Source organism: Balaenoptera physalus (assembly GCF_965194825.1).
Source record: "Balaenoptera physalus genome assembly, chromosome: 11".
Lineage (NCBI taxonomy): Eukaryota > Metazoa > Chordata > Mammalia > Artiodactyla > Balaenopteridae > Balaenoptera > Balaenoptera physalus.
In genome coordinates, this window is record NC_138896.1 from 79,903,646 (window position 1) to 79,924,820 (window position 21,175).

The following is a 21,175-nucleotide window of genomic DNA, read 5'->3' on the forward strand; positions in this document are numbered from 1 at the left end:
TGTGAAAAACTAATCAAACCATTCATTTATGCTTTATGCACATTTCTATATGAGTGTTATATCCCAGTAACAAAATTTACTAAAAAGAAGAAAAAATCAGCGAAGGTAGGGACACCATTTCTTTCCAAGTAATAAAAAGTTATTACTTTCCTGTTTATTATTTTGTATAATCACATTGCCCTGCCAATTTAGTTTCATGACGTTAGGTGTTCAGGTTTTGTGTGTCTTAATACAGAAAGGGTTATAAAAAGATACATTTAGCTACTCACACAAGTGCTATAAGAATGTCAGCGGAAGCAATTGTTTCTTAATTATTCATTGCAATTATCAACGTGGACAATATTCAACTTGCAACCAAAATAAATAGATGTTTTAAGAGACCTTGGCGGAACAATCAAATCATCAATCTCAAAAAGTAACCCCCTCTCTCAGCCCAGTTCTTCCACTGCCTGCCAGAGTTTCAATTCTATATTTATCTCTTCAAATCAGCAGTATAGCAATTAGTTATTATAATAAGAGCTACCAATTTATTGTGTGCCGACTTTATGCCAGGCCCTGCATTATCAGAGTTTTTCGTACTTTAATTGCCTCACTTCATTTTCACAACAACCCTGCCACAGAGTTGTTTTATTTTACTTTATAGTAGAGGAAACTGAGGCTGAGGGGTCCAGGCCCGCATTGCTGGTGAGTGACAGAGCCAGAGAGCCAGCTGGAGTCCCACCCAGTGTGCTTTGCTCTGTCTGGGACCTGACGTCAGTAACAGGAAATAAGTGATAACGTGTAGAATTCTGAATCCCAAAACATGGCTCTTTACATGGTTACTATAGTTACTTCTCTACCCGATGCTCTTGTTTTTTGCCAGGATAACAATGGATCCACTATTAGCCATTGAGGTGTTGAACCTCCACCATCATCATGAAACCCGAGGACATTTCAGTAGGTTTAAAATAGTGTTCCTGCCTTTTTTTTTTTTTTTTTTTTTTTAATTAATTAATTTATTTATTTATGGCTGTGTTGGGTCTTCGTTTCTGTGCGAAGGCTTTCTCTAGTTGCGGCAAGTGGGGGCCACGCTTCATCGCGGTGCGCGGGCCTCATTATCGCGGCCTCTCTCGTTGCGGAGCACAGGCTCCAGACGCGCAGGCTCAGTAATTGTGGCTCACGGGCCTAGTTGCTCCGCGGCATGTGGGATCTTCCCAGACCAGGGCTCGAACCCGTGTCCCCTGCATTGGCAGGCAGATTCTCAACCACTGCGCCACCAGGGAAGCCCCCGTGTTCCTGCCTTTTAATCAGACCTTTTATTTCAGAAGCCCCTGGGATATTAACAGATCCTGTACTATGGAAGCTTTACAAATATTGTTATTTGCACCTTGTGTAAAACATAGGGGCTTTCTAAAGGTAATACGGCTGTATTTTAGGCAGAGTCCCACAGGACTCCTTATAAAAGCGATGCATTTGGGTGGGTGGGGGGGTGTACACGGGTGTTCCCTCAGTGCGTTGAGGGAGGGAGAGGGCATCCAGGCAGGAAGACGTGTGGAAAGAGAGGACTTGGATGTATTAGGAAGAAGAGACTCAGCCTGGGAGGGGACAGGACAGAGGGGACAGGAGCTGTGCTTTTCAAGTGAATAAGCCTCTTGCTAAACTAGCAAACCCACACGGAGGAAGTGGTTTGGATTAGGAATGAGGCAGGAGGAACCAAGGCCTGAAATGTGTTATTGACAAGCATTTAGAGCACTGAGCTGTCAGGGAGAATGAGAACTCAGAATGTGGAGTTGTCTTGCCTCCTGTGTGCCAGCTGGCCATGCTATGGTCAGGCAGCTTTATTCCCTTTTGGCATTTATGGACTCTCAAGGCCTGTGAACTTCGCAGATATGGCACACTAAGACACACACGGGACTAAAGGCAGAAGCCAGATCTTCTGATTCCTTTAATTACAGAGTCATAATGGTGAAGAGGATGGTGACATCCAAGGACGACCACAGGGCCTCTCTCTCACCACTGGTGAGAACCAGATTCCTTCCCCTGGTTCTGTAGCTCCCAGCAGAGTTTTGGAAGCTGATTAAAGAGAAAATCTGTAATAATAGGTAATTAGAAACCTTACAAAGAGGAAAAATGCTCTTATCAAACTTACCAAAGCATCTCCATGGCTGGAAGCAGGGAAGGCATTGGAAACCTCGCCAGCAGCAAGGGCCACTTGTGCCAGCGGTTGGCCGAGAGGCTGGGGCAAGTGTGCAGAGGGACTGGAGCTGGTCCCCAGGGGTGGAGCGGGGAGACTGTTTAGAAATGTGTTTCCCAGTCAGCAGCCAGTGGGTAAAAGGCTAAGGAAAGCCTTTTACCAGCCCCAGGAGAACCTCAGCTGGTGAAACCAGTGGCACAATGACCAAAGGCGACTGAGGGGGAGAAAGGGAGAGACACACACACAAAAGAGACAGGACCCACCACTAAGAAAGGCTGAGTTGAGTGGGTTTCTCCACTGGCCATCCGCTTGGCTATTCAGAATACCCCAGGAGGGTAGTTGGGAGGAGTTCAGCAAAGTCTTGGGTCCAGATAATACATGCAATTAGCTGCTTTAAGGTCCCTTTCCTCTTGGGGTCCCTTGGGACCATCTGTCCCCATCTTGGGAGGGGTGGTGGGAGGTAATTGTATGACCACAGGTGGCTGAGTGTAGGTTTAGCCCCCAGGTGACCTGCTTGGACTTCGATAGCTCTCCAAGCAGTTGATCAGCATCCCCCAACCTTTGGGGGCCCCTCCCTACCCAGGGGATGGTCACAGCCTTTCTCCAATCTATGGCTGAGGCATACACTCCCACCCTGCTCCCCGCAGGACCCCCCATTTGAATGCTCAAGAGGCTGTTGGGGAAAACGCCCTGAAGGGACACAGACTTTCTTTTTTGCATTCCTGGTCCACCAGTCCTAAGGCTCCCTGAGGCAGGGGGCGGCGTGAGGGGCTCTAAGTGACAGAGGTGAGGTGGGGTGGGAAGGGGTGCTCCCGCTGTGGGTAATCACCCAGGAGACTCATGCTGCTTTGGGGCCGAGTTTCATTTGCTGGTTCCTTTTCCTGTCTTGTTTACTGTTTTCTCTTTGGTGCTCTTTCATTTCTCTACTCCGTAAACCATACTGCCCAGGGTTATGGCCAGGGTTGTCCCAGGTGAAGCAGGACACCCTGAGTGAAGACTGAGACACAGCCTTCTCTGTCAACAAGGTCGCGTTCCAGCTGGTAATGGACAATCATAAACGGAGTGAGTGTTTATGCTCAGTGGGGGCGAGCAGCGGGGTGGTTTGGGAGCCCAGGGATGGGGAGGGGTTGAGGCCAGGGAGATCTCCCAAAGGAGGGGGGAATTGGTGCTGGTTTGTGCTAGAGTTGCCAGATAAAATACAGGATGGCTTGTATTTAATGCAACATTTGTGACAGACTTATACTAAAACAATTATTTGTTGTTTATCTGAAATTCAGATTTAACTGAGCATCCTGTGTTTTCATTTGCTAAACCTGGCAATCCTAGTTCCTGATGAATATACAGGAGTTAGCTGAGTAAATAGAGGGACAGGAGGAAAGGGCATCCTGTGGAGGGAACAGCACGTGCAAAGACCTGGTGGTGACCGTGCTTCACTTAAGGAACTGAACATTGCCCAGTGGCTGCAGCATGGAGTCCAAGGGGAAAGGGAGGGGGCAGAGAGAAGGCACTGAACTGTCACCTGTTTGTTGAGGATGTGCTAGGTGCCAGGCACATTGTGAAGATCTAGGGTGCTGTTGTGAGCCAGACAGACACAGGGAGCCCATGGTTCAGCTGAGAAGCAGTGAGGGGAGGAGGGAAGGACAGGCACTGTGGAAGTTATAGCTGGGGGACATCAGCCTGGCTGGGAGGTCAGGGAAGGTCAGGAAGGGCCTCTCTGAGGAGATGACAACATGCTGAAGGACGAGGAGACAGGCTTGCCCCGGGCTGGGGGAAGCGTGTTTTAGGCTAAGGGAACAGCATAATGGAGGCCCTGAAGTGAAAAAATGTGCAGTGGGTCCCAGATGCCAAAATGTGGCAGAGGGGCTGGGGTCCTGAGAGAGAGAAGAGGTGCAGAGGAGGGGGCTGGACAAGTGGGCAGGGGCCGGATCCTGAAGGCAGTGGGAGCCATTGAAGGAGTTTAAAGCAGGCAGGGTGACACAACCAGCTTTGTGTTCTTAAAGGTGACTCACGGTGGAGAGAAGAGGACGGGTGGGTAGTGTGGCGGCAGAGAGAATGAGGGAGGCCAGGAGGGGCTACTGCGGATGCCCAGGATGGACAATTTGGTGGCTTGGCCCAGCGCGATGGTGCTGGAGATGGAGAGAGAGGGAAGGAGAGATGGATCCAGGCTGCACTGAGGAGGAAGACTTGGCAGGGCTGGGTGATCTGGCACCGGGATGTGAGGGGGTGGGAGTAGCACGCGTGACTCAAAGCTTCTGGTTTGGACAGATGGGAGGATGGTGGCACCACTTGCTGAGCTGAGCTGGGGACTTGGGAGGCTTGGGGGTGGTGAGGCAAGAGGGTTCAGGTTTGCACATGTTGAAGGTGAGGAAGCTGGTGGTGGACCATGGAGGACAGACTGTGAACGAGGAGAAACCCAAGGGGAGGCAAGCAGAGCTGTGTTCAGATCTCTTCTCAGACTTGGCTGAGTGGCCTTGATCACCGACTTCACCTCTCCTTGCCTTCATTTTCTCACCTGTATTCATGGGATGATGTGGGTCATCTTCACAGTTGTGGGGGTGTGGTGGGAAGCCTCCAAGATCACCCCTAATGACCCTGCCTCCTGGTATTCAGGTCCACGTGTGGTACCCTCCCACACTGCAATAGGGTTGGTCTGTGAGACCAGGAGACTATGGGTATGTCACTTTCAAGGCTGGGTTATAAGAGACATTGTGGCTTCTCTCTTAGATTGCTTGCTCTGGGGGACACCAGCTGCCAGGTTGTCAGGAGAGGCTCATGTGAAGAGGAGCTACTGCATTCTGCGAAAAACTACATGAGTGAGCTTGAAGCAAATGTTCCTGCCCCAGCCAAGCCTTCAGCTGACTGCAGCCCCAGCTGACATCTAGACTGCAAGATCCGCTACCTACCTAATCTGCTTCCAGAGTCCTGACCTTCAGAAACTGAGATAAGAAACGTTTGTTGGTGGACTTCCCTGGTGGCTCAGTGGTTAAGAGTCTGCCTGCCAATGCAGGGGACATGGGTTGGATCCCTGGTCTGGGAAGATCCCACATGCCATGGAGCAACTAAGCCCGTGTGCCACAACTACTGAACCTGCGTGCCACAACTACTGAAGCCTGTGCGCCTAGAGCCCGTGCTCTGCAACAAGAGAAGCCACCACAATGAGAAGCCTGCGCACCACAACAAAGAGTAGCCCCCGTTCTCCGCAACTAGAGAAAGCCCGCACGCAGCAACGAAGACCCAACGCAGCCAAAAATAAATAAATACATAAATAAATTTATTAAAAAAAAAAAAAAGGAAAAGAAACGTTTGTTGGGGGACTTCCCTGGTGGTGCAGTGGTTAAGAATCCTCCTGCCAAAAAAAAAAAAAAAAAAAAGAATCCTCCTGCCAATGCAGGGGACACGGGTTCAATCCCTGGTTCGGGGAGATCCCACATACCGCAAAGCAACTAAGCCCATGTGCCACAACTACTGAGCCTGCACCCTGAGCCCACGCACCGCAACTGCTGAGCCCACGTGCCACAACTACTGAAGCCCACGCGCCGAGAGCCCGTGCTCCGCAACAAGAGAAGCCACCACAATGAGAAGCCCGAGCATCTTAACGAAGAGTAGCCTCTGCTCGCCACAACTAGAGAAAGTCTGCAAGCAGCCAAAAAAAAAAACAAAAACAAAAAAAAGAAACGTTTGTTGGGAATTCCCTGGCGCTCCAGTGGTTAGGACTTGGCACTTCCAGTGCCTGGGACTGGGTTCAATCCCTTGTCGGGGAACTAAGATCCCCCAAGCTGCGTGGTGCAGCCAAAAAAGGAAGAAAGGTTTGTTGTTTTAAGTCCCTAAATTTTGGGACAACTTATGATGCAGCAATAGAGGACTGATCCAGAGGATAAAAGCACTTAGCATAGTGCCTGGCACATAGTAGGGGCTTTAGGAAATGCAGCATCTGTAGGTCTGGAGTTATGGATTTGGGAATCTTTGGGCTTAGAGACAAGAATGGAATCCACAGAGGTGGCTGAGCCAGTCCACAGGGGGGAGTAGATGGAGAAGAGAGTATGGCCTTGGCCAGAAACCTGGGCATAAGGAGTGGGTAAAGCAAGAGGAGGAGCATCTCCATGAGTCTAAGAGGAAGGAGGAAAACTAGAACAGGGCTCGGGGAAGAGATTGTCCCTAGGAGAGTGTGGTCAGTGACATCACTGCAGGGAGGCCTGAGAGGAGATCTGAGGAGTGTCTTTCGGATTCAACAACAAGGAGTTTTCTGGTGGCCCCACAAGAGCTATGCAGGTGGAGAAGTGGGCCCTAAGGTCAGATTGAAAGCTGTGGGTCGGTATATAAGGGTAAACACTTTCTACCCCCAAGCCCCAAACCAAGATGGTTTACAGGAGAATCCTATAGAAAATCTAAACCACAGAAAAACCCCAATCTTACAGAAGCTGCTCTAGTGAGTAGACACCGATTCCTTAATTTATTTTTTTTTAATTAATTAATTTATTTATTTATTTGGCTGCGTCGGGTCTTAGTTGCGGCACGCAGGATCTTTGTTGCAGTATGCGGATCTTTCATTGCAGCACGCGGGCTCAAGAGCGCTCGGGCTCAGTAGTTGTGGTGCATGGGCTTAGCTGCCCTGCGGCATGTGGGATCTTAGTTCCCCAGCCAGGGATTGAACCCCACGTCCCCTGCATTGGAAGGCAGATTCTTAACCACTGGATCACCAGGGAAGTCCCCCCTTAACTTATTTTATGAGGCTCATGTAACTTTGATAGCAAAATCAGACAAAGAGAGAATAAGACAGGAAAATAGTAGGCATATCTCATTCATAGATATGGACACAAAAACTCTAAATTATTAGCAAATGAAATCCAGCACTATTTTGGAAAAAAAAGCACATCATCAAGGAATGCATGGATGGGTTATAGTAAAATCCATGGTTGTAATTAATTACATTAGGGGGGAAAATCTCACATTTGATAAAATTCAACACCCATTCATAATAAAGCAGAATGGTACATCCTTACTTTGATAAAGGGTATCTACCAAAAATCTACAACAAACACCATATTTAATGGTGCCATATTAGAAGCAGTCAAGAACAAGATAAAAATGTCACTATCATCATTGTTACTCAGCATTGTGCTGGAGATTTTAGTCAGTGCAGTAAAATAAGGAAAAGGAAATAAAGACTGGACAGGAAGATACCAAATGTTATTACTTACAGACTCTATAACTACTTACATAGAAAATTCAAGAAAGCCTGTAAACTTCCTAGAACTAAATTAGAACTAAAAAAGAGTTTGCTGGATATAAGATTATTATATAATATGAACTACATTTCAATAACCATCAATAGGTTATAAAATACAAATTTGAAAATATAATTTACAATAGTATTAAAAACTTTGAGATGTGTAGGAATTGTTCTGAGAAAACCACTGACAAAATTAATTCCTCTCAGTTTTTAGTTGAGGAAATAGAAGCCCCGAGAGGAGAAATGACTCCTCCAAGGACACCAGTAAGCCAGGGGCAATTATGGATTTTCAGTGGCACCAAATCCTGGAGATCTGTGTTGGGTACTTTCAGCATTACCTTTCTTCCGTAAAAAATAAAACTCGTATTTTTCTGATTATAAATTCAGCATCCGTGCATTCTAGAAAATATAGAAAATTCAGAAGAACATTTGGAAGTAGTAAGTCACTAATATTCCCATCATACTGCCTAGAACTAGGATCAGTGATTTCGTTTATTTCCTTCAAAAATTTTGCCTGTGTATATTTACATTTTTAAAAATAAAATCAGGATTATACCATGTATACCATTTTGTGCACTGCTTATTTTCACACACATTTCCCTGTATCCTCACCTAGTCTTTTTGAGTATGATAATGTAGCACTCAGTTATGTTGATGAAGCATATGTCATTTATTTAACGTATTGAGTTTTCAGAGAAAAACCAAGTATCAGATATGACTGTGATGATCCTGCAGATAAAAGTTAAACCCCAGAGGCAGCTCACGCAATCGCAGCCATGAAGCACAGGTGAGTTTCCAAGGCAAGTGGTTATCCTGCTGAAGGGGAAATGGCAAATACCAACATCACATACCTGGTCCCACCTGGAAAGGGTTGGAGATCTGGTTAGCAGGAAGTGAATGGGATTTGGAAACAGTCTATGCTTGGAGACCAATTAGCTCTGAGACTTTAGGTAGTTCCCCACTCTTTGCAGCCTTGGCTTCCTTCGTGGCGGTAGCGGCGCCAGCTTCATCTAGGGCCGGCTCCTTCAGGCCTCAGAGCCTTTGCACTAGTCGTTTCCTATGCTGAAGTCACTCTGCCCTTCTCCCCACCTGGCTGCCTTTCACTACTCCCCGACAAGGCTGGAGAGGTGACCTTACTACCTATCCCACAGAAGACAAGGCCGGGAGGTGCTCTGGCCACAGTCCCGGAGTCCAGATCTTCCATAGCCACTGTATCTGAAGCAGAGGTCCCCTCCCCTTATTCTCCATCTGATTCATGTACCTCCCAACATTTATAATCATAACGTCATTATTTTGGCTACTGACTGTTTCCTTGGGTCTTTTCTGTTTTCTCCTCTCATTAGGACGCCCCTCCCTCTTGGTGACCGCTTTACTCTCCAGGCCTGGAACATGGGAGTTCTCGGGGCCCCTTGAGAGTTCGTGAAATGACAAGAGAAACAACTGTGGGGACCCTAGGCCTGAGAACTTGGCGAAAACTGCCGGGGTCTGGGCTGATCCCAATCTGCAGGCGGAGGCGGGACGTCGGGCGGATTCTGGGCGGAGCCCCAGGGGCTCGATTGGGGCGTCGGGGCGGGGCTTCGGGGCTGCTGCGGAGCCGGTCTGACCTAGGCGCCCAGGCTACGCCTGATTGAGTTGCTCTGGCCGCTTGGCCCTCCGGCCACCATCCCACGCCGCCGTTAGGGGGCGTCTGCGCTCGTGGCGCCGCGTCTCGGCTGGGAAGGCGCCGCCCGCGCCGGGCGGCAGGAGCCGCAACTCCGGGCGCGGGCTCAGTCGTCCCTTCTGCCGCCGCCGCCGCCACTGTCGCCGCCGGGCGCGGGCTCACTCGTCCACGCGCTCTCGTTCTCCGGCCGCCGGCGTCTCCCGGACCGGCCACCACAGCTGCCGCAGCGCAGTGAGTAGTAGGGGCGGGCCCACGGCGTGGGGGCCCGGCTCGGGAGGGCCGGGCACTAGCAGAAGCCCGCGCGGAGCGGCCCGGGGAGCGGGGTTGAGGAGAATCCGGGCGGCGGCGGGGCCGCACTGAAGGGACCGTGGGGAGCCCGGGCGGCGCGCTCCGGGGCTGGCACAAGCCCGCGGCGGGCTGGCTGCGGCCGGGGGCCGGTCTTGGGCGGAGGTTCCGGGCCCCGCCCGGGCGGGGGTGGGGACGTGCGGGTTCGGCGGACCCGGGTTCCAGGCTCGGGTGCGTGCCCCCTTCCAGGCCCTGAGAGTCTCCCGTCCCACGCCGGGGCCGGATCGGGGCGGGGGACTCCGCCTGCGGGCAACAGCGAAGCCCGGCCCGGACGGGAGCACCTCGAGGTTTGCTCGAAAATGATTGTTTGGGGTGGTGCTTATTGGCCACCGTTTGCCTTAATTTAAAGCCTACGCCTTAGGGGATTTTCCGCCCCAAAGAGACTGACTCCAGCTGAGTTCTTTATGCTCAGATTTGTGTGTGTCAGGGCATTTTTAATGCTGGATGTCAGAGGTGATAAATGGCCGTGGAAAGGGGGAGCCCCTGAAGCACCTGCCGGGCTGTCAGTGGTGGAGGCTGTGTCTGGGGGGTGGGACTCGAGAAATGAAACAGAGATCCTGTTTGGATATTCTGCTGAAGTTATGTTTCTGCAGGTATACCAGTTCTAGGACAAGTTGATAATTCCAGTTTTAGGGCTTTGTGATAGAAGAGGTTTGAGTGGTCAAGAGACCCGAGGTGACCTGGTTTGGCTAAGAATGTGTGGGGTAGCCTAAGTGTCCCTTACTCTTTCCCCTTGGCATGTTCATTTTCTTGCCGTCACAAATACCTAGGTACATGAATGATCCCAAGATAGGAAAGAAGGGAGGGGCCAGCATTTAACACAGGACTGAGCCCAAGATTGAGATGTTTTCAAATGAACAGATGTGTAGCTAGGAAAAGGAAAATCTTTTTACCTGCATGGTTGGCAGGTTGAGAGAACTTGCCCTTTGGCTGAGAACTATCAGGCCATACTAATACTTCATTTTGTATAACACCGTAGATATTAAGGATTGAGTGGTCAGGGACCTCCATAGATGCCATTTCTAAGGTTTGTGTGATTTGAATTTTCATAAATCATATTTTAAAGCATTACTGCATAAAGGAATTCTAGGGTTCTATGAATCCCTCAGTGTGTCTTGGATTTTGATATTTGGAGTCTGTTTAAAATGGAATACACATATTTATTTGGATTGGTTTTACCTTGGAGATAATCCTGAGTCATGCTTTGGAGAAGTTGCTTCTGTGATGAAGAGCTCAGATGTCTGGTGGTCTCTGTGGAAGCCAGATGCTTCCCTTTACCTGTAGTTCTCCCTTCTGGAGCTCGGGGGAAAGGAGGATGGTGTCGGGGAGACTGGAAGCAGATTAAGGGGCCTTCTCTTCCATGTATGCCCTGTCTCCATGCCCATGCTCTAAATTACTTGTGTTTACACTCTCAAGTTTCTCAATTTACCACAGAAATTTTATTTATGGTACTGCCACTGGTATTTTCACATTTGTTTGATACTTGTCAGTTTACCAGTGTGTTTTTTTTTAAATATATTTATTTATTTTGGCTGCGTTGGGTCTTCGCTGCTGTGCGCAGGCTTTCTCTAGTCGCGGCGAGCGGGGGCTACTCTTTTTTTTTTTTTTTAATTTATTTAATTAACTAATTTATTTATTTTTGACTGTGTTGGGTCTTCGTTTCTGTGCGAGGGCTTTCTCCAGTTGCGGCGAGCGGGGGCCACTCTTCATCGCGGTGCGCGGGCCTCTCACTGTCGCGGCCTCTCTTGTTGTGGAGCACAGGCTCCAGACGCGCAGGCTCAGCAGTTGTGGCTCACGGGCCCAGTTGCTCTGTGGCATGTAGGATCTTCCCAGACCAGGGCTCGAACCCGTGTCCCCTGCATTGGCAGGCAGACTCTCAACCACTGCACCACCAGGGAAGCCCTAGGGGCTACTCTGCCTTGTGGTGTGCGGGCTTCTCATTGCGGTGGCTTCTCTTGTTGCGGAACACGGGCTCTAGGCGCACGGGCTTCAGTAGTTGTGGCACATGGGCTCAGTAGTTGTGGCTTACAGGCTCTAGAGCGCAGGCTCAGTAGTTGCGGCGCACGGGCTTAGTTCTCTGCGGCATGTGGGATCTTCCCGGACCAGGTCTCGAACCCGTGTCCCCTGCACTGGCAGGTGGATTCTTAACCACTGCGCCACCAGGGAAGTCCTACCAATGTTTTTTGATTCATGATCTCATTTTCTTTTCTGCAAGAAGCAGCTGGGCATAAAGAGTGATTTACTCAGAGTCTCATAATTAGTAATGGAGCCGACTTGGGATACACATCCTCACTGGTGACCAGTTCTCTTTCTTCTGCGCTGGACTGCCTGTGACTTTAGAATTCTAGTCTGGATCTGTAACCCTGTAGGCCAGTTGTTGCCTTTGTGTTGTGCCCAAGTGGTATAATTACTTTTGGGAAGGTGCTGTTATTCTGTTTTATTTTACAGAAACTGGGGGTAAGAGGAATTTTATGGTTTTGTGACTGTTTGTGACAGCTCTTTAGTATTAAAGTCACTTTTCAACGTAGAGCGCCTTTCTCCTAGACCACAAAAGGATTAGTTTTCGGACAAAACAATCCATTTCTGCAGTGGTTATGGTTGGGGTAACCTAACACCATAATCACATTCCCCTTGTGCGCCTGGCTACCTATGCCACCTTGTATGTGAATGTTAACCCAAAAGACTCCTTTAGATGTCGCTGAACTAGTTACTATAAAAAGTATTTCACTTTCAAACTCCCACATTTCAAGAACAGAGAAATTCAGCACAAAGGTAATTCTGAGGGTATGTATAGGTGGAATTTATTGAGTCTTCTTTTCTGAATGCCAGACACAAAGATTTCAGTAGGAAGGCGTTTTAAAAGGGCTACCTGGAAACTTTGGGAAGGCGGTAGTTATACATTTTTATTATTTATTCAAGTTTGGAGGTGTGTATTGCAGTGTATAGGTTATTATGTAGGAGCAGGACTTTTAGCCCGGAGAATTCTTAGTCTGTAGCAGAAATGATAAACCCAGAATATTTGTGTTAAATTAGTTCATCATAACCATGAAGCCTGTAATTGAGTTCTGCAGTGGTGAGGAGAATGACTTTCAGGTGTTCTTATGCTATTCTTTAAGCCATTAACTTGTTGAATTGTGCATTTTTCACATTTGCTACTGTGGAAAATTCTTAGCGATTTCTTTTAAGACTTTTATAAATTCTTGAGTGTGTGTGTGTTTTCCTTAATGTAATTATCTGCTAACATTACACTGTCAGAATTTGTACATTAGTCATAATTTTCAGTACTGCTTTACATTCTTTGGGAACGGTCAGCTGGTTGTTTCCACATGTATTTTATTTGCACCAAAGGTCAGCTCTTTTCAGGTGAGCTGATTTTAAAGGGTCAGATGTCTTTCTTTGAACTTTACAATTGTTTGTGCTTGGCTGCATTCACTGTTGTTTAAAATGATTGTTAGTAAGGAAAGTCACTTTAAAGGAAAATGTTTTTCATTGTTACCTTCATAATCCCCATTCCTGGACAATTTTCTGAAATGTTGGATTTTTCTTTGTCTTCATCAAGTAAAACAGGCCCATTTGATGCCCATTTCAAGATCTTCCTTTAGCTGCCTGTCTTGTGGTCCTTTAATTTCTCATTAAGCCCTCCACTGGAGAGTGCCAGAAGGGAGAGAAGATGAAAAGCAAATGAATCATTTTCAAATTGTTAGCAGCTCTGGAAAATGACTTAGAAATTGAAGCTATTCCGGAAATTCTTTTGCATTATGTTTTATTTCATTCATCTGCATTGTCTCTGAGACGGTCCTAATAGTCATCAATTCAGAGGTCAGATTATCCAGCTATTGGTTGACCAGGAATCTCTTTGCTTTTTTTTGGTTTGCTTCTTGCTGTACCTGAGCATCTTCACAGAGGATGTTTAGAAGTAAGGTGCAGAGATAAAATTTAAACTAATCAATACTATTTTTTCCCCTTAGAGCTCTTTAGTGAACGTTTTGATTTGGGGGGATAGTTTAGTAGTTGTTATTGGAAGTGACTAATAGTAACTTCATTTTATTTTGATGTATCTTACACACAAATGACGGGAGGCTTTTGGGTACTTTTTAAGAAACATGGGCTTATATAGATTCCCATAATTGCTTTCCTGAATTATTAAGTTTGAGGTTTTATTACATCTTTGTACTGGAACAGAACCTTGGCTTTTGCTGTGGAACAGGTTCAGGGGCATCATCTAATTGTATGTGTGTGTGTTTGCTCAAAAAGTTATCTTGTTTTGATTCAGCAGTAAAAAAGAAAAAAAAAAGGATTAATAGTGGACAGTCCTTGCATAACAGCTGTAACTTTGATGATGTCTGTTTTTTTACTTGTCTTTGGTCTCCCATTTCTTACCATTCGGATATTCATGGAGTGGAGTTCTTTACTTCACTTAAGACAGAGAACAGGGCTTCCCTGGTGGCGCAGTGGTTAAGATTCTGCCTGCCAATGCAGGAGACATGGGTTCGAGCTGTGGTCTGGGAAGATCCCACATGCTGCGGAACAGTTAAGCCCGTGCACCACAACTACTGAGCTTGAGCTCTAGAGCCCGCAAGCCACAACTACTGAGCCTGCGCGCCTGGAGCCCGTGCTCCGCAACAGGAGAAGCCACTGCAATGAGAAGCCCGCGCACCACAACAAAGAGTAGCCCCCATTCACCGCAACTAGAGAGAAAGCCCACACACAGCAATGAAGACCCGATGCAGACAAAAATAAAATAAATAAAATAAATAAGTTAAAGAAAAAAAAGAAAAGACAGAGGATAGCAGCCTTCAATTACACTAGTGAGTAGGTTCTTGCTATTTTGCTTCAGGGGAATTTTTACAAACCCATTATGATTGCTCACTTTGAGTTACTGTTAAATTTGTAAATAAATCCCTACTAGGTGGATAGGGTTAATAGATGGCTGTAGGGGTGTTTTAAGTTAATCCTTTCGATTTCTCATTTCTTGGATTCTATTCTTTCAGTTTCTATCCGAGGAGGGATTTTATGGAAAGATCTGGACTAGGAGTCAGGAAACCCAAGCTCTTGTTCAGTTGTTAGTTACTTTCTAGCTGTGGGGACTTGAGCAAGTCTCTTAATCTGCCAGTTCTCTCTTTTGCATCTCTAAAAGGGGGATAGTTATTCACGCTCTGCTACTGTATCGGGAATGTTGGGGGGACACTCCCCCCCCCCCCCGCGCCCGCCCATTACTTAAATTGTTTCTTTATTCTAGAATCACTTTTCAGGTTGTCCTAATATGCCTGCAGAGCTCCACTGAGTAAGCTCTTCCCGGAAGTCCTCCATTTTCACGTTTGGAATGGTTCTGCGTCTTCCTTCGCTCAGGTCTCTGCCAGGCCATCTATTATATAGTACTTTTTGTTTGTTTGTTTGTTTTCATTTTTGGCTGGGTTGGGTCTTCGTTGCTGCACGTGCGCTTTCTCTAGTTGAGGCAAGCAGGGGCTACTCTTCGTTGCGGTGCGCGAGCTTCTCATTGCGGTGGCTTCTCTTGTTGTGGAGCACAGGCTCTAGAGCACAGGCTCCGTAGTTGTGGCTCACGGGCCTAGCTGCTCCACGGCATGTGGGATCTTCCCGGACCAGGTCTTGAACCCGTGTCCCCTGCATTGGCAGGTGGATTCTTAAGCGCTGCACCACCAGGGAAGCCCTTATATAGTACTTTTGAATTTTATTCTGTACTTCAGTTGCTGCATGTTGCCTTTCTTCATGGATTGAAAGCTCCACGAGGGCAAGGACCATACCTTTCCTCGCTCTACTCTCCAGTAAATGTTGGTTGACTGAATTATTTTTGAGGCTGTCAGTAACGAATACTTCAGGTGATGGGAAAATGCCAAAGATGGGCATCTTACCAGAACTTTTGGATGACTGGCCTTTTAAATCGCTCAGTTGCTGATCTACTGATCTGTCTGTTGGATCAGTAACTCAATCAGGTGCTCGTAATACAAATTGGTAAAACGTGTTTCTGGGTTCTGTTACTTCAAATACTGTTTATGAAGCAAGTCAGAGGAATGAAAGGTTGTCACAACAGCCCTGAATTTGACATTTGTTCCATTTCTCACCCTGTACCACGTGGAGACCTATCTATATCCAACTGCTGAGTGTGGAGAATAAAAACTGAACCCACGTTGTCTGGTCCACATTTTAGCTTGTTTGCTTTGAAGAATTTGCAAGGTAGAGAAATAGATGCTTCAGGCTCTGATTTCAGCCCCTGCTGTGCTATGCAAATGTTCTCTACATGCCTGAGTGACCTTTTGAGAAAGAGCCTTTGTGATCTTCTGTAGCCAGGGCCTGTTCTGGGAATTAGTGTGCCAGATTCCTGTAAAAGTGGGGAAAGTGAATCTGTGCAAAGACCACGTTAACAAAAAACAAACAAACAAACAAAACAGTGCTTTTCCTGGATAAATACCGATAACTCCATGTTTCTTACTGTCTCTTGCCAAAGCTTTTGAAATTTGCTCTGGAGTTTGCTTTGCCGGGTGATTTGGGGAATGATGTGTGTGAGGGAGAACTGACTAAAGCAATTCAGTAGCTGGGAAACTGTTAAAGTGCTTTTGAATTCTAGATAAAAGTAAATTCAAACTGGCATCATTAGTATCTAGGTGTGTATCAGTGTCTTCAGGCTGGCTCTCTGTAAGTGCCAGCTGACTGACTCTCAGATTTGTAAGGTTCTTTTTGCCCCCCGTTGTGCTTTAATGGTTTGGCATTTAACTGTTTTCTATTTGTTTTGATTATTGTACAAAATGAAATGTATCGTTATTAAAAGTATAATTAGTTTTTCTATTTTACAAAAGAGCTGCCATTCTGACATATTTCTCCTGGAAAGAGATACCGGTGTCTTGGAGGTTTATGGTTTTTAATGCTTTTGCTAAGGTGTTTAGTTTATATAGCTGAAATGCTGATGAAAAAGTTTTCCCTTTCTCTCTTTCTCTTAACCTTTTTGATAAGGATCATCACAGGCTTGTACCAGGATAAGGTTGTAGAGGTAATCGTAGTGTTCTCCTGTAGGAATTCTAAAAATTGAATTCTCAGAGAAGGTAGGTAGAGTTTGAATGACTGGTTTACTCACTAGGCTCTACCTTCTTCTCTAAGTATGGGATAACTCTTTCTCTGTAAAGATTTGCCAGTCTCTTGGGGACCCATAGAAGGCCTTAGAGGAATCCTTTCCTCCCCAGATCTTTGCCTTGTAGCAGGTTTTAGTTGAGCCAAGATGAGTAGTTTTCTGGTGTTTGACCTACTCTGTTGGGTGAGAAAGCTTTTCTATTCTGTTTTCATAGTTACATGCACTGTCACATGTCTTTTTCTCTTCCCCAAGTTTCCCTGGAACCTGGGCTCCCCGAGACGCAGCACTGGAGCAGATGGATAATGGAGACTGGGGCTATATGGTGAGAGGCTTTTGCAGATGCATTTTGAAGGCTGGCAAATTATTTTTGTGTGTCTTTCCCTGCCTCTTATGTATTCTTAGGTATAATACATCTCATAAGAATGAAAATTATCAATGGTGCAACCCCCCCCCCCATTAGTTTAGATGTATTTTTTGGGTGTTTTAACTTTGTTTGGTGTTTTTAGGTAAGCAAGCTCAACATGGACTCTCTATGTAACTTTTTATAATCATTTATTTTTTTGGTCTTTAAAGTATGTTGCCCTTAAAACTCTTCCATCATAGAGTAGTGACTGTTAAATGTCTAGTAGGTAATGGGTAGAGAGGACATTTTCTTGTGGTTGGGGAGGTGTACGGTTGAGAAGGTGCCACTTCTCCCACTAGAACTTTATTTCGCATGTGCATGTGTCTTCCTATTTTTCTTTTCCTTTGGTAAGAAATATTTTATTTGTATGGTACCTGTCTTTATCTGTCTTATTTTATTTCTTAAATATGATTTTAAAAACCAAAGATATGTATTATTTAGAGAAGCTTGCTTTTCAAAATTAAAGGCCAGATTGCAACATTAATATTACAAAAGTGAATATACTATCAGATTATGAAATTTGAAAGCTGCTATTATCCATTGGGTATATGAGATTGTGTTGACCAAACTGTGTATTTTAACTTAGTATTTGATACTGCTATTTCCATGAAAAAGTTAGGAAGATTAGTTCTACACAAATTTTTATTTTTAAAATAAATTTCATGGTTTTTCCCCCTCTTTTTGAGGGGGAAAAGACAAAAGAAATATTGAAAGTAGATGTTTTATGTTATCAAATCATTTTTTATTCTATTTTATGTTAAATTGAGTTAAGAAAAATGAAAGTTTTTTTTTTTTTTTTAAATCTGAAAAAAACTTAAATGAGTATATTTTAGTTTGGCCTTTCTCCTCCCATAATATACTCTGACCTGAAAACTTCTCTCTAGATACTGGGCCTGAAATAAAGTGGCTTTGGAAGCCATGTCCTCCTTTTTTAGTGTAAGGCTTTGAAGAATTGGACGTATCCCTTTTCTCTTTTGAAAGCAAATGTTAGATCCCTTCATCCGGGTGGGTTTCTCACTGAAAGTAAAGCTATATTTTGCATCAGTGGATTGCTAGATGTGTTGTAGCCTGAATCTTTTGCTTTGCTTGTTACCACTGATTTTCTTAATTTGTCAAAGTTAGGATTTAAAAAAGTTTCAGATGACTGATCATTTTTTAAAAAATTTCAGATGACTGACCCAGTCACGTTAAATGTAGGTGGACACTTGTACACAACGTCTCTCACCACATTGACGCGTTACCCGGATTCCATGCTTGGAGCTATGTTTGGGGGGGACTTCCCCACAGCTCGAGACCCTCAAGGCAATTACTTCATTGATCGAGATGGACCTCTTTTCCGATATGTCCTCAACTTCTTGAGAACTTCAGAGTTGACCTTACCCCTGGATTTTAAGGAATTTGATCTGCTTCGGAAAGAAGCAGATTTTTATCAGATTGAGCCCTTGATTCAGTGTCTCAATGACCCCAAGCCTTTGTATCCTGTGGATACTTTTGAAGAAGTTGTGGAGTTATCTAGTACTCGGAAGCTTTCTAAGTACTCCAATCCAGTAGCTGTCATCATAACCCAATTAACCATCACCACCAAGGTCCATTCCTTACTAGAAGGCATATCAAACTATTTTACAAAGTGGAATAAGCACATGATGGACACCAGAGATTGCCAGGTTTCCTTTACTTTTGGACCCTGTGATTATCACCAGGAAGTTTCCCTCCGAGTCCACCTGATGGAATACATTACAAAACAAGGTTTCACAATCCGAAACACCCGAGTGCATCACATGAGTGAGCGGGCCAACGAGAACACAGTGGAGCACAACTGGACCTTCTGCAGGCTGGCCCGGAAGACAGATGACTGACCTCCAGCACTGGGAGAAGTTCCTGGAAGTGGGCTCTCCAGGAGATCCAAGAGGCTGATTTTTTTTTTTTTTTTTAAATCACAGTGTGAGATTTTTTTTTTTTAATATTTGTATTTATTTGAAGGCACTGGGGACCCGAAGGAAGTTTTGTGCTTTAGCAGGACTCCTCTGTGTTTTGCTCCCTTCACCCTGAGTATGCATGTGCCTGTTCAGAGCCTCCAGATACCTTTTTTATAAAAAGAAGTCTGAAAATCATGATGGTATATAATCTACCCTTAACAGAGCTTTTTTTATTACAGTGCTAAAATGATTTCTGATTAAATAGTCCCTAACTCAACTAGAAGGCTAAAAACGCAGGAATGAAAGAATAAACAGAGTACTCATGATGCCTTTGGGAAAAATCAAAACATCATGTAGGGTGACCTAGTTTTCAAACCAATAAGCAGTATTATAATATTAAAGGAAAACTGTTCCAATCATTTAAAAGTACTTGTTAAGTACTGCTTTTTACAGTTACGACAACTGTTTCTTTCTATGCATATAAATCAAGCAACCAAATATCTGTAGCCATGGAAATGTCTGACTAGAAATATTTATATTGGCTTCTGAATACAAAATGTCCCTGTGATAGAAATCTTACTTCTTATGCCTGGTGCAGTATAATTCCCAAATGTACTGTCTACCAGAAAAAATAAATAAATAAATAAATGAAATATGAAAATTAGGTTTGTATTTATTGATTATCGTCAGTTAAGGGGGAAAATCATATTCCTTGTCTAAAATATGCATTGTTTTATGTCCCAATAAATGCTGCCTATAGCACATTTGTATTTGATTCAGGAGGACTCAGTGGAACTTTAGGATGCGGTTTATAGAATTCTACTATGCTGTTGAAGCAGGGAATTGATGGCATTATTAGTTTTGTCTAAAAGAGTGCATATCTGGACAGTGAACGTACAGTTTGACAAATTTTTTTCCAATAGGACTTATTTTGAAGATTATAGATTTTTCTTCAGTAAGCCACCAGTTGTCATTGCTCCATGACCCTCATTCTAGCTTTGTATCGAGCACAGGGACAAACCGACTCTTTAGCCATTTTATTCTCATATATTATGGTGACCCACAAATGTATTTTGTTATTAAGGTTAAATTTCTGAGGAGAAGAAAACTGCAGTGAATGAAGGATCTAGAACAGTTGGAAATATTATGTACTTTTTAAAATTTTACTGTAGTCTTATTTTGCATAGTTCATTTGATTCTGTTTCTTGGAAGTTACTGGAAGGATTATGTTAACTATAGTGAAACTTCCTAGTTTGCTAGAACACCTTTTAAAAGAAAGTTCAGAAATTTCTTCCCTGTTGTCTAAGGGAGGAGTAGAGTCCTGAGGCTGTATGCCCCGGGGAAGCTCACTCCTTTTCTCCTCTGAGAAGATTCTGAAATTCTCTCTTTCAAAGGAGGATGAGAACATTTACTTACATCCATTTTTGCCCACGTCTCTCTGAAAACTTAAGATTTGACAAATGACCAATATCCAGAAACCTGTAACTACCCCATTTTTACCATCTTCAAACTAAAAATCCCTTAATGTTATTGGTAGGTTGCTGTGGTTTCAGTAAATGTACTCAGTATGAGGTTATCTTTTTAGAAAATTGTCTCCTTCAAATTGATTAGTGGTTACCTAAAAAAGAAACAAGAAAAGGAACAGCCCAGCCAGTTATGTGTTGTTGAGTTAGCTGAGGTGAATGAAAGATGAAATTATTTGGGTTGAAAACAGGTATGGAAATGGGAATAAATAGTTGTTCCAAGGTTTTAAGAGTTAAACATCTGTGAGGTCTCTTCCTTGTCCAGATTACTGGAGATAAGTTTGCTTTTGGTAAATTTTCTCAGATTTATAAATTATTAACAATTAAATGATTATTTATATGAGTAAATTAGGAAAAGTAGCCTGCTGAGATTTTTTGCAATTTAATTTGTTTGATGGTATTTAATTTTGAGTGTTTTATATACTTGGGCAGTTGAAAATGATGTGAAAAATGTAGGTTGGTTATATTTGGGTAATTTGAGACAATTATGTCTTTTATGAAACTTTAAATCATTTTTACTGTGGAAGAGTTAATTTTTTAAACATTTATGTTGTATTCCTAGGGCTCTATTTTTTTCCTTTTCATTTTTTTAATTGAAGTATAGTTGACGCACAATATTGTATTGGTTTCAGGTGTACAACATAGTGATTTGACATTTATATACATTACGAATTGATCACTATAAGTCTGGTAACCATCTGTCACCATACAAAGTTATCACACTATTATTGACTATACTCCCTGTGCTGTACATTACATCCCGTGGCTTGCTTATTTTATAACTGAAAGTTTGTACCTTTTAATCCCTTTCACCTACCTCCCATCCCCCACTCCGCCAACCACC

The 21,175-nt window shown here is 44.5% G+C and overlaps 1 protein-coding gene and 1 long non-coding RNA gene across 5 annotated transcripts in view; both read left to right on the plus strand.

Moving 5' to 3' along the window:
• The first annotated feature begins 3,101 nt into the window (after positions 1–3,101).
• Positions 3,102–21,175, plus strand: part of LOC309637552 — a 398,176-nt gene continuing 380,102 nt past the window's right edge. Inside the window, exons 1-2 of the long non-coding RNA XR_014250635.1 lie at positions 3,102–3,235; positions 4,898–5,804. This is a non-coding gene — a long non-coding RNA (uncharacterized lncRNA). The remainder of the gene's footprint in view (positions 3,236–4,897; positions 5,805–21,175) is intronic.
• KCTD6 (potassium channel tetramerization domain containing 6) lies at positions 8,218–19,472 on the plus strand. Of its 4 annotated transcripts, none has more exons than XM_082412384.1 (3): positions 8,218–9,294; positions 16,742–16,811; positions 18,062–19,472. In XM_082412384.1, exons 2-3 carry the CDS (start codon positions 16,785–16,787, stop codon positions 18,746–18,748), a joined length of 714 nt encoding a protein of 237 aa, XP_082268510.1. In that variant the 5' UTR covers positions 8,218–9,294; positions 16,742–16,784; the 3' UTR covers positions 18,749–19,472. The 4 variants fall into 4 exon arrangements, with proteins under 4 accessions (XP_082268510.1, XP_082268513.1, XP_082268512.1 ...); XM_082412387.1 differs by lacking the exon at positions 8,218–9,294 and adding an exon at positions 9,476–9,695; XM_082412386.1 differs by lacking the exon at positions 8,218–9,294 and adding an exon at positions 12,162–12,180.